The 18662-nt window shown below is 39.6% G+C and overlaps 1 protein-coding gene and 1 pseudogene across 2 annotated transcripts in view; both read right to left on the reverse strand.

The window, feature by feature from the left end:
- The window catches only part of Grin3a (glutamate ionotropic receptor NMDA type subunit 3A), a 199242-nt gene that overhangs the window by 32780 nt on the left and 147800 nt on the right, over positions 1-18662 (reverse strand). For both annotated transcript variants that reach the window (NM_001198583.2, NM_138546.2), the window contains exon 6: positions 9018-9169. In NM_001198583.2, coding sequence (NP_001185512.1) covers positions 9018-9169 — 152 coding nt within the window. The remainder of the gene's footprint in view (positions 1-9017; positions 9170-18662) is intronic.
- LOC148005781 (eukaryotic translation initiation factor 2 subunit 1 pseudogene) lies at positions 5620-6629 on the reverse strand (annotated as a pseudogene).

The raw sequence follows: 18662 nt of genomic DNA on the forward strand, positions 1-18662 counted from the left end.
TGGCTCTTCCCATTTTCTCCCTACAACAATGGTAATAGTAGCCTTCCTCTATCTAATCTTGGAATTGTGCTGACTTCTTTAAACAATGTGGTCTCAAACAATTTTCTTAAAACTCCTCTCTGTCTCTGAGGGTGCTTTCTGCTCTCTGCCAAGACCACTATTTCCTCTCCCTTTCAGCCTCTTACAGTTAAAAGGTGCAATTATTCAAAACATTATTTAGAGAAGACGTGCAAAGAGAGCTCATGTCATCCATCTTGCCTTGGTGAATTTGGGGAGGTTGTTAAACTGTAATCTGCTGCCTTCCTTCCCTGGTTCATAAAAAAGAAGTTTCATAGGACTGTTTCCCCGGAGTTCTTAAATTCACTCAGGGACTTAAAAAATTGTATTGTTCTCTGCTGAGTCAAAGGAAGATGAAGGGAGTTTATACCCTGCCATCTGTTTTCCTCAGTAGAACTGATCAGCAATGAGTCCACTGTGGCAGAGCACGGATGGGCTGTGAAGATTGTAGAGACCCATCTGAGGTCAATTTAACCTTTTTTCTGAGCGTTGTCAGAGTCTGACCTGGAGAGGCAGACTTGTAACATTCTGGGTGGCTCTAGGGACAAGATAAAACCTTGGATTTCTTTTTTTTCCCAAAATGAATTTATCTTCCAGAGAAATTATAGCACAACATCTCTGGGTTTGTGAAGAGATGGGAGGTAAACGGATCAAGGTTCCCACTCAAGGCCCAATGTGAATATCCAACTGCCAGAAATGGAGGAGCAAAAAGATCTTTCACAATTTCATACCAGGTAACCACATAAATCGTTGTCCAAGTGCAGACATTTTTCAGATCAAAAGACTATGTCTAATTACTTTGAGGGGAGAGACATTGACCGAGATTGTACTCGGAACAATAGAGTGTGAGGTCAGAAGTAAACTGAGGAATATTTTCCTTCGAGGTCAAAAGCACTTTTAGAAAAGTGCAGTCAAGAGCATCTGTACTCTGTGCTGTCCTGTCCTATGCCTCTGTTCTGGGATGTTGTGGAGAGGGGTGGAAGGGAGAGGGAGAACATTAAATCGTTCTTCCACTATGACTCACTAGAACCACTTGAGAGTTGGAGCTGAGCTGATGTGGATGAATTGACTTTCCTACAATCCTGCTTCTCTGTGTAAACACACTGTTGCAGGGCATTCAGTACAAAGAGTAGGTATGAGAAGTGCTAACAGCCAATTTTCTTCTACCTTTTTTTTGGGGGGGGGTCTGGGAAAGCATTGCAAAATAGGACAAAAGGGCAAACAGAACAGACTGAGAACCACGTGTGGGTGAGGCGAGCAAAGGGAAACCCAGCAAGCAGGGGTCCTTTACAGAGGAGATCCAGTGGAGCCAAGGAGCAGAGGACTGCTTGTGTTTGGTAACATAGTATCTGTGGGTTGTACAGGAGGATTCTAGGTTGCAGTTCTTCAAGATGAATATGCTAGTCTGTGCCCAAGGGTAGAATGCAGTGCTATTTAAATGTACATGGTGAACGTCTTATAGAGCTGTTTGTAATTGCATAGACAAAGATATTTCATAGTGTAAACCATCATCAGTTAGAACAGTGGTTCTCAACCTTCCTAATGCTGTGACATTTAATGCCGTTCTTATGTTGTAGTGAGCCCAGCTATAAAATTACTTTTGTTTCTACTTCATAACTAATTTTGCTACTGTTGTGAGTTGTAAATATCTATATTTTCCTATGGTCTTAGGTGACCCCTGTGAAAGGGTCATTTAATACCCAGACATGTTTCGACCCACAAGATGAGAAGCACTGCTTTAGAAGGAATGATAATGCTATGCACATTCATAATATTCTTAGACACTGGTGTTGTCTTCTTTCTCTAAATACGATATTACCAGAATTATCTTTTACTCTATATCTGAAGTCCCAGTTAAGGGCATATCTTTCCTCTATTCTTTTCATTTCGACTTCCTTCTCCCTTCCAAATTCAGTCAACCTGGGAAGTGAGTCCACATTGTTTTAACAAACACAATTTGATCTGAGAATTGTTTCTACCCCAACACCTCCAGATGACTACGCCAAAGATGTCTAAAGACCTTTCCTCCAATCTGGCTTTTTAAATATCTTGATTAAAGTCTGCTGAGATGGCTTAATAGGTAAAAAGTGCTTCTCTCACTATTGATAACCTATGATAAATTACTAGAACCCATATAGTGGAATGAGAGTACAGACACTAGCAAGTTGTTTTTTGACCTCCATATATCTATATCTATATCTATATCTATATCTATATCTATATCTATATCTATATCTATATCTATATCTATACCTATATCTATATCTATATCTATACCTATATCTATATCTATATCTCTCTATATTATCTCCTGTCATACATGATGAGTGTGCATTCATGCAAGCACACACACACACATATACACATACACGCACACACACATTAAACTAAAAAGCAATTATAGGAAAAAAACAATATTTTTGTTAAAGAAGTATTAGTGTATTTTGTGTATTTATGAATAGCCTATTATTATTTGTGCTTAGTTTTTGAAGTCTATCTTTTTATGTCCTATTATTTTGGCTTTATTTTAAAATGTCGATAAATTATATAGCCCTGGAATACTTACGGTGAAAACTCATAATTTTATTATTATGTCTGGATATGTTTTTAGAATTTTATTTTTAGATTTATTTACTTCAAGCATATGGGTGTTTGCCTGCATGTGTGTCATATGCATGTCTGGTGCTTTAGGAGGTAAGAAGAGAGCATCAGATTCCCTGGAATTGGAATTGGATGGTTGAAGACAATGTGTGGGTGGTGGGAACTGAACCCAGGCCCTCTGGAAGAACAGCAAGTGCTTTTAACCACCTGCTCAGTAGTTTAGAGGCTTTAACTGACTTGAGTTTTACCATAATCTATGAAGCATGCATTACTTTCAGTCAGTTTACAGAAGAAGGGGAGGCTCAGAGTGGCCAAGGACCATGCCGAGTATTTCACAGCTGGCAGAACTCGAACCCAAATCAAGGAAGCCTCTAAAGGCCTCTCAACTACCTATTCTCTATGGAGAACTAGACACTCATACTGCAGGAGAATGTCGACAGAGGCTGAGGTCACTGTGGCAGGGCCCTTAAAGAGGAAAAATCTTGATGATGATGATGATGAGGATGAGGATGATGATGATGAGGATGAGGATGAGGATGAAGAATGCAAACATTTATACATTTTGTAGTATAAATGGCTGGAGCTGGGTGAGATGAGAGAAGTAACTTTCCAGAGTCTCCAGGGCACGTGTAGAGGAGGCTGTTGGTTGTCTGTTCTACGTTCATTCAGCTGCCTTCATTGTGTCAAGGCAATCCCTTGTTCAGGTCTTCACCCTCCTCTCTGTGCTTAAGTGCTGTAAGGTAAGTTGTGTCATTGCTGGTCCCGGAGTTCTGATTGGCCTAATCTGTTATGCTATTCACATCGTATCGACAATGATTGATTTAGACACAGGCGCATGCAATTTTCATCAACAAACTATGAAGTAATTGCAGCTGTCGCCAAATGTTTTTCAGTAAATAATAGGATGTTCCCTCTGATTAGACGAAGAAGAGCAGGGTTTCTGTTATTTACCACTTACGATACCAGGTTTCTTGTTAGATGCTTCCACAAATGATCTTTTACTCTCAGGAAGAAAACACGACCCGTTTTGTCAAACCCTTTCTCAGATGGAGAAACTCAGATCCAGCAGCGGCTAACCGGCTCTACGTGACAGATTCAGCCTCCAAACATGGAAAGACATAGTTTCAGACATATCATGGTTTGTGCTGTGTGTGCTCATAGAAGAATATATTTATCAGGTGGTTTTGTGGGTATATATTTGACTCAGTCTTCGAAACTGTGTTCAAGTGGGTCTAGGCTGCGGGTCCTCAGAGCCACATGTATCACGAGGTTTGGTTTCTCAAATGACTGTCTGAAAGGGCAGTAGCCCGAATGTGAGCATGTGACCAGGATGTGGCATTTGTTTGGTAATGCTGTGCTGGAGACTATGGCTGAGAGCCACATTTTGATAATGCCTTACTGTCAAATTTGAATCATTTGGAGATTTTGATTTAAGTCAGTGACAGACACCAGAAACAGGCAACGCCAAGTGACAGTTATTTAGCTCGACTTAAGCAGCTGACTTGCTTTCTTTCCAGGCTGCATTAACTCACTGGTATAAGCTCAGGTTTATTTCCTTTAGGAAACGCTGTATAAATACTCAACAATAGGGTTAAAATGTCATCGATTATCCAGAGGAGACATAGATTTTCATGTAGAAATCACTGCTAAGTCTAGTATTTTGAAAAGAAGAATTATTTAAAAAATTTAAAGTCAGACGACTTCCCTGTTCTGATTATAAAGCTTCCCAATGCTGCCACTTCTTCTGTCTCCCTCCCCCAAGCCAAGTCTTACTATGTGTCCCAAACTGGTCTTGAGCTTGGAATCCTCCTGCCTCAATGTCTCCACCTCTGTGGTTACAGCTAAGTACCCTTATGTCTGGCTTCCCCACCTCTGTGGTCACAGCATTGAACGCAACCATCTTCATTTTCATCATAGCTCTAAGGAAGATCCTATGTGAACTTAATCATTGAGGGCTTGACTGTTTTAACTTAGCCTCTAGTTGGAGTTCTTCTTTGTAAAATAATTTCTTCCTCTTCATCGGTCATTTACTTAACTACCATGCACGTTGTCTCATCTCACTTAGCGCCTGCCTGTATTAGCGTGTCAGGATGCTGTAGAGATGAACACAAGTTGGAACAGCAGGAACGCATCCTTTTACATTTTAGGAATCACCCACAAATAAACAGGAAAAAAAGAGAGAAACAAACAAACAAACCCCTGAAATGCAGGCGCCAGCGGGATTGCCTCTGAGAAAAAAATAAACTTTCTCCTGTTTGCTCCTGAGCTGTTTTCTTGTGTCTCTAGTCCCCAATCTCTGCCCCTTCCAGCAGGTAGACCTCTTTCCCTGCGAGCCTGTGCACCTGGCCTCCCTAGAATGATACCAGCATTGCGTTTAGAGCCCAGTGTGGCCTCATCTTAATTACTCTTTCAAAGACTCTTTTTGAAAATATGGTCAAAGCCTTAGGTCCTGCGTAAACATGGATTTGTGGGACTGTTCATCGCAGTGCACCATGAGTATCAGCCCTGCTTTAGTCTCTGACCTTTACCCGTGCTTAGACTCTAGTTTCTTGAATATATTTCTTCTCATACAGTACTTTCTTTTAAAAAAAATCCCAGAAATTTATTTGATGTTTGCTTGAATACATTTTATATAGAAAGACTGGGATTGTTTGTGTCTGGAGTCCCTGGTAAATCTCCGAACCATAAGGGCGCCAATCCAGAGACACCAGAAATAGGACCTGCAAGCTCAAGTTTAGGACCGCTGGTTAACATTTGTCTCTGGTCAAAGCAAGCCACTCCCTCAAAAATGCTTGAGGTGTGAGAGCCACTGTGTGAAAACAGCTGACACGAGGGAGGGCATTTCGATTCCGGCTTGTTGAGAACTTAAATACTTGGAAATAAAAAATTCAGCTTTGAAGTTTTCAATACTGGAAAACTTTCAAGTCTAGGGTTTATAGCCAGAAAGGGCTGCATCGTATTCCTTCAATTGGACTGTTTTCCAAAAGGTTAATCTTCAGCTTTGGCTTCCATTTCTTCTGCATCATCATCTCCATCCACTTCTGCATTTTCTCTCTCAAGCCATTCCAGCTGCCTTGCATGTTCACTCTCATCTGTATCTGTGACCACTTTGGACTCCATCTGAACATTGCCCACTCCCTTCTTCTCCTCAATCTTCTCTTTGATAACTGCTATAGCCTGACTCTCTGTCCTCTCTAGGGCCGTTGTTATTATCTCATACCTGGGTGGAGCTATTAGATTAAGCTTGAAGGGCGTGGTTTCTGTAGAACAAGTCAAACCTGCCCCTAGGAATCCTTTTACAACATTACTGCCTTCATAACCATAGCAAGCTACTTCAATAGCTGCTCAAATTTTGACAGCTTGTGGGGTCAAATGCCTATTTGATATTGTTAATGAGGACTTCCCTTTCATCTTCATTCAAATCTAAATTATCCAAGATAGATGGGATTGAGACTGCGTGCTTAAAGGCATCATAGGCACCATATCCAGGTCTCTTGTACTTGTCATCGAAGACTCAGGCAGTCCACTGGAATAGGCTTTCCAGCTGCTCATCCTTGGTATATTCTAATACCCCAGCAACATGGCGAAGAATGCTAGAAACAGTTTTGGATCTTGCGAATTTGTTTTCACACTTGATTGCTTCCTCTGGAGAAACTCTTCTTTTTGACAAATCTATATATCCCTTTTCTTTATCCATTCTAATGACAACTACACACTCATTTCTGCCAATTCTGATCAGTTTGTTTGTGGAATGAATACGTTGTCTGGATAACTCACTAAGAAGAATCATGCCTTCAAAGTTATTAGATTCCAACAAGCTGACATAGGGCCCCATCTCAGCAACCTTACATTCACCACCACTGCATCTTCCACATCAGGAAATTTGTGTTGATAAAATCCACAACTCAGACCCGGCATTCTGAAGAGTATGTGTGAATCCTGAGCTAGGGTCCCGTGCCAGGCTCCTTAATGACAACGTTGAGACTTGGAACCCACACAGTACTTTCTGATCATGGTTTTTCCTTCCCTAACTCTTCCCAGACCTTTCCCACTTCCCCACCCATCCAACCCCAGGCATTTTCTCTCTCTAGAAAAAAATAGGTTAAAAAAACCCACTACCACCACCATTACCACCACCACCAATGACAACAACAACAATGGAGAGAGAACACACACTCACACACCTTAAAAACACAGAACTGTAGACTGTTATACACAAGCAAAAGAACAGTAAGATAAAAACGCCCAACAAAGCAATAGAGAGTCTACAAAAATACCATTGAGTTTGTTCAATATTTCCCATCTACTTCTGGTCATAGGATCTACCCTTAAGTATGGCTTATGTACCCAGTAAGACTCAATTGGAGGGAAATAATTTTTTCTCTGTAAGCTGTTGTCATATGGGGATAGCTTCTTGGTTAAGGATGGGAGCTTGTGTCCTCACTCCCCTTCTCATGTGGCTTAAATCTATGCTGGCCCCGTATGTGCCGCCACACAGTCTCTGTGAGTTCCTACTGACCTATATTTCTTTTCAGGTATGCTGTTTCTCTGATTTATCTACTTGACTTCCTGAGTGCCTACTCTGAAAATATAAGACACTTTTTTTTTTTGCTCCTGGAGCTCTTATAGTTTATTGACGAGATATATTGAAAAAATACTCTGATTAAAATTATGTTTAAGGCAGTAATGTTTATGTTAATACTGAGTGCTATTAAATGACATGAGATATATGAGATCATAAGGGGAAGTGTGATTTATACTAGTCAATCTCTGTTGGGATCTCAGAAGAGAGATACTAGCTAAGAGTTTATTCTCTCATTGACTCTTCTGTTTACTTAATTTTTTTTTGTAGCATTGGCATCGTATCAAAGGCCTTGGACAAATTAGGCAGGTACTGTATCACTGAACTACATCTACAGTTTTTTTTTTAACCTGGGATTTCATAATATGGAGGTTTTAGCTGAGCAAATGTCAGTGGAGCAGAACTTTGGAGGGGGACAATAGCAAGTTTAGGGAACCCAAGGCTGGGAAGCCATGGATTTATCTTTATTCTGAGATAAACATGGCACAGCTGTGCTGAACCAGAAAGTGGCATAAGAGAGGACTGAGAAGTGATCAAGGCCAGGAACTACAGGGCATGTCACCAGTTCAGATTTTGTCCCAGTGAACATGGCTGTCAAACAGAAGAATGAGTTGCCATGTGGAAGGCAACTAAAGGAAGGCAGGTGCAAAACAGACCTCTTAGCAGACGTCGGCAGTGAGCCAGGTAAGGGGTGACAGCGTGGACAGAGTGATGACACTTGAGTTGATGATAGATGGCTGTATTTGAGACCTATTTTGTAGAAGGTGTGACTTGTTGGTGAATGTAAAACAGGCAGTAAGCACCTACGGCAGTCTGTGGAATGTACGGGCCAGTGTGCACAGAAGTACCACCGCCAAGACGCGAAGCCCAGGAGGAAAAGCCCAGCGAAGGAGAGCATTAAGGCACAGACTCGTGGCAAGTGAAATTTGAGATGCCTGCAGGATATTGGAGAGGAGACATCAAACAGGCAGGCAGAGGAGCTGTATTCTGTTGGGTATGCTTGCCAAATAGAGGTTATTTGAGCAATTGTTGGCTTTAGATGTGTTTTCTTCTTTTTAATGTCAGGATGGCCTTGCTCTTGTTTATTGGCTCTTCCCTTTAGAGGATTTGGGCCATGGCACTGGTTACAGTTTTCAGTCTCCTATTTTAATCATTCAAATTGTGCCATATTTTGCAAACTCATTTTTAAGTATAGCGCAGCAACACAGCATTTCAACAGGAAGGACACTGCTGACTATTTGTGTGCCTTAACCCAGGCACAGAGCGACTGTGCTGGCCCTTTTCAATTCTTGAAAGTTATTGTCCTGTAACCCGACAATCACTAGTTAAGGTGTGGATAGATTTTAAATCGAGAAAGGGCTTATGACTCAGTAGCAGCGTTTGGAGTTAGACGTTCAGGCATGTTGTAAAATCCACACCAGAACCATCAACTCAAGGTTAAAGCAAACACCATTCATGTCAGTCCCAGATACACTTGCTACAATTTTTAAACATTTCTTCCATACTTAACAGATTTCTCAGGATAGTTTGTAGAATAGAAGTGGAAATTTAGATTTTTTTTAATCCAGCAGAATAAAATCACATTTAAATCTAAACCTGGTATCACTGAACAGTACTGTAGGCACAGACACTTCAAGCAAATCCAAGTGATCAATATGTCATGGGGCATCCTGGTACATTGTTGATCAGAAGGTACAACTAAAGCTAAAGGCATGTCCTTGTAGTTTTCAAGGGGAAGCTATACAAAGCACCACCATTATCAGCAGTGTTTCCTTACCTCAGTGACGGCAAAGCTTCTCTTTCCGCAGGGAACCACCTTGTACCACTTGTCATGGAGCACATCCATAAACCCGTGAGACTTGTACTGACTGATGAGCTCAGATATATTAGAGGTCAATGGAGAGTTTGGAGGGAGACCAATGCCATATCCTAGAAGAAAATGCAACCGCACATGAGTTCTTCATACTGTTCTGAGATGTGGCCACCATTCTTGTATGATATTGTCTCTGGATGTAATAACGGGCACGGTGAGTCTGTATTACATTTCCCTCAAAGGGCTCCAGAATGCCTCTGACTCAGCTGCATCTCTGGGAAGATTCAATGAATCTGCCCTTCTCTTCTGTATGATTCTTTAAGAAGACGTCTTTGAGGTCTTTACCAGGTCTGGGATTCCCTAGTCATCTTTCCCAGTAAACCTGCATGTGATGGTTAATCTGAATTGTCAACTTGATTAGATTGAGCAGTGACTAGAAGATTAGGGAAGTATACCGTTAGACATTTTTGTAAAGGCATTTCTAGAGAGGATTAGTTGATGGTGAAGTTATTTACTTCAGCTCATGGTTTCAGAGTTTTTAATCCATATACGTGGGGGAAGAAATAGAAAAGGAGCTTATTTTGACAGCCAGGAGACAGAAGGGCATACAAGAATATCCAGGACTAACATAAATAGCCCCCACAGATTACTTCTCAAAAACAGTCATATTATGAATCCATCAAGGGATCATCCATTGATTAGATCAGAGCCCTTAGGAGCCAATCACTTCCCATAACTGGCAACCAAATCCCCAACCTAAGAACTGATAGGGAACATAATACATTCAAACCATTATACCACATGGACATATAATACACCACGAGAAGTAAAAGAACCACAAGGGCTTATAATAACTAACTTTAATTGTCAAAAAGTGGTAATGTCAAATATTGGAGAGGATATAAAAAATAAGAATTGATGTAATTACTTTGGAAAACAATTTGGTGACATTTTGCATATTTGAACACATATTAAAACCCAAGAACATTTCCAAACAATTTCTCCACAAATCCATCAAGAAATATGATTAATAAGACTGTTCATAACCACAGAACTTGGAAAGAGCTCAAATGATGCTTGACAAAAACCTTGAATAAATTAATTGTGGAATAGTTACATGATCTGGATATTACACAACTGGGACGTATGTGTTAGAAATAGAGTGATAGATGCATAACTCTTAGCAATATGCTATTGGGGAAAAATGCCGTTCCCCCAAACCCGCAGGATGAATTTATTTTGTACATGTACACACACTCATAGTAAAATAATGTATGTTTTAAGAATACATATGGGGGGATGAAACTACATTTAGAAAAAAGTGAAGGATATCATAGCTTTGAGATCCAAGATGGCTGTTATGCAAAGCAGGAGGAAGCAGGGGACGGGATATGGAAAGAGAGCAAACATGAGCGTAACTGTCGGTGTTTTATTCATCGGTTTAGACTGCGTGTTCTCACACTGTAGAGGTCCATGGCTTTCCGGACTGTTAACACACTGCTAATCCCTTTGAAGAGCCACGTGAAAGAGGCTAATTAACTACATCTTGTTCTTAGTTATTGGATCTCACAGTCAAATTAAAAAAAAAAGAGATTTTTCTATTTGCCCTCAAGATGATTGAGGGAGAAAGATGAAAAAAAGATGAGACTAAAAAGCTGTAAAAGATTCAGAGATACTTACCGAGACAAATACCTGTCCTAATTGTTTCACTTTACAACTCAATTCCAAAGGTATTAGTTCTTATTCTTTCTCTTAGTGCAAATACATAAAACCCTTTTCAAATCACGACACTCATGACATGGAGTAGTTACGTGTAGCACCAAACAGGTGCTGGGCTTTAGACAGTTGCATGTTTGTTTTTGTGATAATTTTGTTTGTTTCTTAAGAATGCAGTGTCAGGAAAAAGATGACAATGTCAAAAGCACAGTTTGGACTTTCTGTTCCAACAGCTATTATGAGGGCCCGCTTTGTGACTGGTAGTTTTGATTTGAAAGGCAAGACTGATGATAATAGAATTTGAATGGGTTTCTGATGTTTTCATAAAGTAACACTTCGGATGTAGTGACTATGCTTTTTTTTTAAAAAATAGATTTCTTTTCTCTTCTTTATTTATTTTTGTGTGCATTATGAATGCCTGCATGTATGTAAGTGCACCATATGCATGCCTGGTACCCAAGGAAGCCAGAAGAGGACATCAGATACTCTGGGTCTGTACTTACCAGTGGTTGCCAACTACCTGATGCTGGTGGGAACTAAACACAGGTTCTCTGAAAGAGCAGCAGGCACTCATGAGTAAGTTTTCTAAGGGAAATTTTCATTTTCTAATAATTCAGTTTTGAAACACGTTTGGGTGTAATACACCACATATAACATTCACTGATCTATTGGTTCTCATCCACTCATCCATCTACCTGTTCATTCATCAAATATTCGATTGTGTAAACAGGTACTGTGTAAAGTGGTCTATGCAGGTCAGTGGGGAGACATATTAAACAGTTAATTGCATGAAGCTAACTTCATTACAAGTGAGGAGAAGAAAAGGGACATTAGGAACATAGGTGGGGAGGATTTAGAACTATGTGATGGAAATAGGTTGGCACGTAAGGATAATTTGCTTGGGTTAACTTCGCTGAATATTAACACATTTTTCCTCACTGAAGCAATAGCTTTCAACAGCAACTTCTAACATTTATCCAGGACTTTCTATATTGCCAGCAAGCACTGATCCTTAATAGTAGCATATTTTACCCCACAATGTAAATTATGTCCAAGAAATAAATTTTGACTATCTTGTGACACCACAGTTCAGTAAAATCGCTCTGGGATTCTAATAATAATAAAGCTTAGGGTATTCCAAGTTCCTTTGTGTGCCCCATGTATTCCCCACATATGGATACATGACAAAGCACTTATTACCTAAAGAGATTTGAATCTTGAGTGATTAAACTGCCAAGATAATAGTCAGTAGCCTCCAAAACTAATGTTTGAAAGTAGGTCTGCTTGATTCTAAAAGCCAATGTTTATTCCACTATATCCATTATAAGTCAAGGGAATACTTAACCTGTTTCCTTCAACTCAGTGTAGGCCTAATATTTTTAACCATGTGGATGCCATTCTCCCCCAGTCAGTAATAGTTTATTAGGAAACTAGTCATGGAGTTGTAGTGGCTCAGCAGTTAAGGGCACTTAATGCTCTTCCAGAGGACCTGAGTTTGTTTCTCAGCACTCATATTGACAGGTTCACAATAGTTTATAATTTCAGCTCGAGGGCCCCCTTGTGGTCTCTATGTAGACCCTTCTATATACAACCAATATACACAAAGACACGCATACACAAATAAGTGGAAAAAAACCCCAATCTTCAAAAGTAAGTTTTCATTAACCAAAACCATTGTGCATGGGTAGATTTTGTTTAAAAACTTAGGAATAAGTTTTGTGGAGGATATAGGAATAGCCCTACTGTATGCCAGGAAACTAACTAGGAAGGGCCCTCACTAAACTATAACATTTCTCATAGGTCCCCTTGAAGCTAATAACACCAACCGACATCAGTATAATAAATGACAGGATAGTTTTGTTTTTTATTTGGAAAACCTTGACTTTGCACATGTTAATCTGCTCATCAATCCCACAGAGGTGCATAGTGCTGTGGGGTGACTGTGTTAGCTTAGATGAGGAGCCTATCCAGGGGAGGCTAAGGTGATACTCAGCAGCTGTGCACAATGGTGCAAAGTTAATGACTTTTCTTGGAAAGAAGAGAGATGAGGCCTAAACTCAATGCAGGTAACAGATAGCAGCCAAAATGCAACGAGGAGCGCAGAGAACATTTGCTGGGAGTTTAGAGGAAAGAGAAATTGCTACCGAATGAAACAACACAGGAACATCTTAGATGGATTTTTGATAGGGCCGTTTTTTGCTTTGTTTTAAGTAGAGGAGACCAAAATGCATAAGAAAGTTTGAAGAATGTGAAATTCCAACCTATGAATAAGCCTACATATTCTAAGAATGTAATTTTGGCACTGTAACAAGAGCAGAAAGAGTCACCAAGGGAAGGCTATGTGGAAGCTACAAAGACATTTATAAAAAATGGCTGCCCAGGATATAATGAATATTAAATCATTCTACTCCATCATGCCTAGATTAATTTGCAATGGAAGCTAAAAATAAACTGACATCCTTTTAACTTTTACATTGGGCATTGATGTTTCAATGATTTTTGGCATTAATAATACTTAGTAACTAATTAAGACAAGGAAAGAATAGAAAAACATGTGTCTGTGAGAGGGGAATTGTCTGCAGATAATAAAAGTCCATTTTATTCAGAAATATAAAATGGTAAACATTGAAGGTTTCACTTCTATTCTTTTGTTTTATTAGTTGCTTTTCAAGTCTTTCATGTTCATTGTCAAAAGAGTTTATTGTTAAGTTGCTGACTCGACTTAGTCAGAGTTGCCTGTATTATCATTAGAACTGCGACTTTGCGGTACTGCCAGGCCGGACTGTTTTGTGGTTGATGAATGAAGCAAGATGGAATCCTTCAACCCTAAAGAAGAAAGCACCAGGCACCCTGGAAATTGGATACAGCTTAACAGCCCAAGAGAACAATTTCCCAAATAGAATCCTGATCTTTTCTCCATGGATAAGTCAGCTTTACTCAGCTAAGAGTAGTGGAAATATACTTTGACTAGCAAATGTATAGTTAGAAAGTTCATAGCTAAAAAGAATCTTCCCAAAATGCGGCTGGAAAATAGATATTTTGAAAAAAAAAACAACTGAAAAATAATGTTAAAAAAGTTTCAGGAACAAAAAAATCATTCTAATTTGTGTCTGTCCTGGAATACCATGTTTATTTACTCTGAGATAATGGTTTAGAGCATATTGTCATTGTTCCAATGTGAAAAATGGAGTTCCCTTACCAAAAACACATCAAGTTGGGAAGAGAAGTGTCTTAGAGGAACTGAGATCCATGAAGGATATCTTGGGAAGATTTTTGTCATGTAAGGTTCTCAACTTAATGAATATCTTCAATATTATTAACTTATGGAATCCATCTTGTGTACTGGGTATGTTTCTGCATTCTTTACATGCACTATGCTACCTAACTTTGATGGCAACTTTGTGCTAGGTGTTCATTTCATATTTTCATTATGCAGATGAGGAGCTGGAAGAACAGATTAAGATGTTTGCCAGTGAGTGACAGCAATTCTATTTTAATCCAAGGGCCAGACTTCACAGTTAGTGCTCTAAGCATTGCATTAAATAATTATTGGAAAGCCGGTAAAAGAACAGCTCAGAAACAGTCTAAGGCCTTTTGCTGAAAGGTCACAGATCATTATTGTGCAGTTACATTACTCTTTTTCTCTGCCTGACCTTTATTGTCTGCTAACTCCAATGCATAAATTTGGGGCATGTGTTCATTTATCTTAACACGTTCCTTTTTATTCTCAAGAACATAATATGTCTTTGTGTCTCTGATGCATGGTATTTAATTTGACCAAACATTTTCTGCATACCCCTTGACCTGATAATATATTTAAAAATCATATTGCTATCTATTCTTTGAATATTTCATATATATATATATATATATATGATATATCTTGACAATGTTCCTCCACTTCCCCTTCCCAAGACCCTTGTGCTTACCCAATTCAGGTCACCTCACTTTTCTTAATAATTCAGAGTCTGTTGGAGAGAGGGATGTATCTGCTCTGTTGCCTACCTTTGAATCCCCTTCCCCTACCTGGGCTGCCTTGTCTGGCCTCAGTGGGAGAGGATGTGTCTAGTCCTGCTGTGACTTGATGTGCCAAGGCAGGTTGTTAACTCTGGGTGGGCTTCTCTTTCTCTAAGAATGGGAGAGTGTAATGGGAGAGGGATCTATGAGGGTGGGATTTGGAGTGGAGGAGGGAATGGGCTGTGATTGAGATGCAAGGAGAATATTGAAAGGGCTTCAAATGCAAGGAGGTAGAGCATCCTCTCTCTCATAGGCCTTACTTTTACTTTAAAAGCTAAATGAACAGAAAATCCAAGGTTGGGTGGAGTGTTTAGTAACTACCTTGGTTTGTATAGGATACTGTGGCAAATTTCAAGGACAGGGTAGCTTACAAGCCTCAAAAGACATGTATTTCTCATAGTCTTGATTCCTGAAAGTTCAAGAACAGTCATGGGCAGATTCAGTGTTTTGTGAAGATCTCCTTTCTGGTTCACAGAAGGCTTCTAGCTGTACCTTCATGTAGTGAGAATTCAAGAACTTCCATGGGTTCATGATAGGGGTACTAATGTTATCATTTTAGAATCCTCATGCTAGATCTAATCATTATTGAATCAGTTCCCTGCTACCATTTCAGTAAGGATTAGGTTTCATATGAATTTTGGGTGTCTACAACCAGTAGATTTGAGAGTCTAGAAGAGAGCACTAGTCAGATTCCTCAGTGTGTGCTCAGTATTACGTTGATCCAGTATTATGGATTCAGCATCAGGGAATCAGTAGACTCTTTTTCCTCCTAAGTTCCTGAAATTATTTATACATGGGAAAGCATGTACATTTGATTTAGTGCATTAATAAGTGAACCAGGTACATATTTGAATTTGAACTGATAAGTTATATAATGAGAAATACATCATTTATTACACATTTAGTACATGTTAGCATTGTTCCAGATCCCGTGGCTCTGTAATCCTACGTCACAAATGGGTAATATGCCAAAAATTGCTTTAATGACTTTTATATGTATGTAGTCTAGTCTAATAATCAGTCTCATGTTTTCATAAATTTAAAAATTATATTTTGTCTAAGGTTTTCATGAAAAAATAAAGGGAATGTATGGAAATACTTGAGATGAACACAGAACAAACATATCAGTTTCAAAAGCCCAGCAAGGTGCTACCTGCAGTCCCAACACTGAGAGCATCAAGGAGGATGAGTAAGAATTCAAGACCATCAGGCGCCTATGTCTGTGCCTGAGAGCAGCCTGCCCTAGATGAGACTTGAATCTCAAAGCAAAAACAAACACAAAAAACAAACCCAAACAACCCCCTCAAACCGAAAAACCCACAAAAAACACAACAGCAATAAAACCAACCAACCAATCAACTCTTCCAAAAAACAAACAAACAAACAAACAAATAAAAAACCCTAAAGACAAACAGAAACCAAATAAAGAACAAGAAGTCAGCATTAATGATCATTAGGTCTGTTTTTCTTTCTTGCAATGCTAGGGATTAAACTTGAAGCTTTACGCATGGTAAACAGGCAGTTGTCAGTGAACTATAATCACAGCTCATTGACTTCCTTTAATAGCCATTTTCTTGCTTCGTGTATAACTTATAAATCGTATCTCTTTGTAGTGTTTGAAAGTCTTGTGCTATAGTTTGAATCTAAAATGATCCTGGAGAGCTCTTGTGTTGAGGGTTTGGCCCTAGGAGCAGCCTTGGTTTGAGGTAGGGCACTTGGCCACTTGGAAGTTGATTGGAGCACGAAGGCTCTGCCTTAATGAGTGGTTAGGCTGTGTTCCTCTTTTGAAGAAGTAGGCAATTGTTTCTGTTTTTTGAAAGGTCTAAGTTGTACCTGCTCTCCCCTTTCCTGTCTTGATTTCTGATTCATGGTCACCATGAAGTGAGCAGGGCTTACTCTACAATGTTCTCTTTGCAATACATTCTGCCTCAGTACAAGCCCAGGAGCAACAGCCAAGCAACCCTGGACTAAACTCATGGAACTGTTTGCCCTCAAATCACTTCAAGTAGTCAGTCACTACTTCAAGTGATGGAAGCTGATGGACGTATTTTGTGTTCAGAGTGTGAACTTGTTTTGGGGGTCAATATTTATTACATTTTCTCATTTGCATTCTGTATTTGTTATGTTTCCTATATGACAGAATGCCAGACAAGAAAACGATGAAGGGTTTATTTTGGCTCACAATTTAAGGGTGCCATCCATCATAGTGGGAAGTCATGAGGGTAGGAGCTTAAAGCAGTCTAGGACTCCAGATCCTGGAATGGTGCTGCTCACATTCTGGATGAGTCTTTTCTTCTTAATGATCCCAATCGAGATACGCCCTCACAAATATGCCCAGAATCTTGTCTTCTAGGGGATTCTGGGTCCTACCAAGTGGATAGCCAGTACTGACCATCAAACATTCCATTCCTTCAGAGGGGAGACCGACAGTGATGATAATGCTCTCTCTTCTCAAGTCTTTGATGTCTTGATGTTTGAGTGTATCATTTTGTTTATTCTCTTTGAGAGCAAAGAAGTATCTAGAATGATAGGAACTATAAGCTACTTAGTCTCAGGGACACAGATGGAAGTGTAAACAGGAGACCAGTGGGGAGTTAACTGTGTGGCATCTGGCACTGACGTCCAGCAGAGGCAAACAAGCCATCTTGCCACTACTTTCTGACAAAATGGGGTTGCTCCCTGGAGACAAAGGTGGAACATAGAGCCCCTCATTCTTATTTCCTCCACAAATGATTTGTTATTAGCAACTACTAATGGTAGAAGGAAACTCAATTACCCCAAACACCGAGGACATAAAGAAAATGTAACATCTTTCTGTATCCTCAGATGCTACATAAAATGGAATTTTCCATTGTTGCATTAAAACAGGCAACTGAGCTTTCTAATGCCCTTACATCCCCACACAGAATATATTTCTCTCTCTCTCTCTCTATATATATATATATATATATATATATGTATATATATGTATATATATGTATATATATGTATATATATGTATATATATATTATAAAATAGATATATTTTTAGTCTTATAATATATATATATTTTAACAGAACAATGCTACTACCAACTATCTCTTATCCTGACATCCTGACTTTCATCACTGTCATCTTGTCTATAGAGGAAACTTATAGCTCCTATGAAAGTCTCAAAGACCCAAACCACTTGGTGGAGAGAGCTTGACCCTCAGAAGTGCAGACAATCCTAAGACCTCAGGGGAGATACCCACTTCTGCTCACATTCCTGACCCAAGAGAAACCTGCCTAGTGGCCTCTCAATACAGGAATATAGGAGCAGTCAGTGACAGGACCCTTCCGGTTTCTGCCTGCATGGAGAGATGAAAGCCACTTGCTAGGGAGCACCTACACACCTGTTAGCAGAGGTAAGAACAACTCTTCCATGCCAAGCAATCCTTCTGGAGACTTCAGGTTACACAAACCCAGGAGCAACTCTCTGCTCCCAGATCCGGCTGAAACAAAACAGATCTACAGGAGTACTGAAACACAGGCCTACAGGAGGGCCAAGCCACTGTCAGAGACAGAATAACAAGCTAAGACCAGAGACAACCTAATGGTAAGAGGCAAGGGCGGGAACTTAAGTAACAGAAACCAAGACTACTTGGCATCATCAAAGTCCAGTTCTCCCACCAAAACAAATACTGGATATCCAAACACACTGGAAAAGCAAGATTTGGATTTAAAATCACATCTCATGATGATGATAGAGGACTTTAAGAAGGACATAAATGACTCCCTTAAAGAAATACAGGACAACACAGGTAAACAAGTAGAAACCTTTAAACAGGAAACACAAAACTCCCTTAAAGAATTACAGGAAAACACAAAAAATGGGTGAAGGAATTGAACAAAAC

The sequence above is a fragment of the Rattus norvegicus genome, chromosome 5 (genome assembly GCF_021556685.1).
Source record: "Rattus norvegicus strain SHRSP/BbbUtx chromosome 5, alternate assembly SHRSP_T2T, whole genome shotgun sequence".
NCBI lineage: Eukaryota > Metazoa > Chordata > Mammalia > Rodentia > Muridae > Rattus > Rattus norvegicus.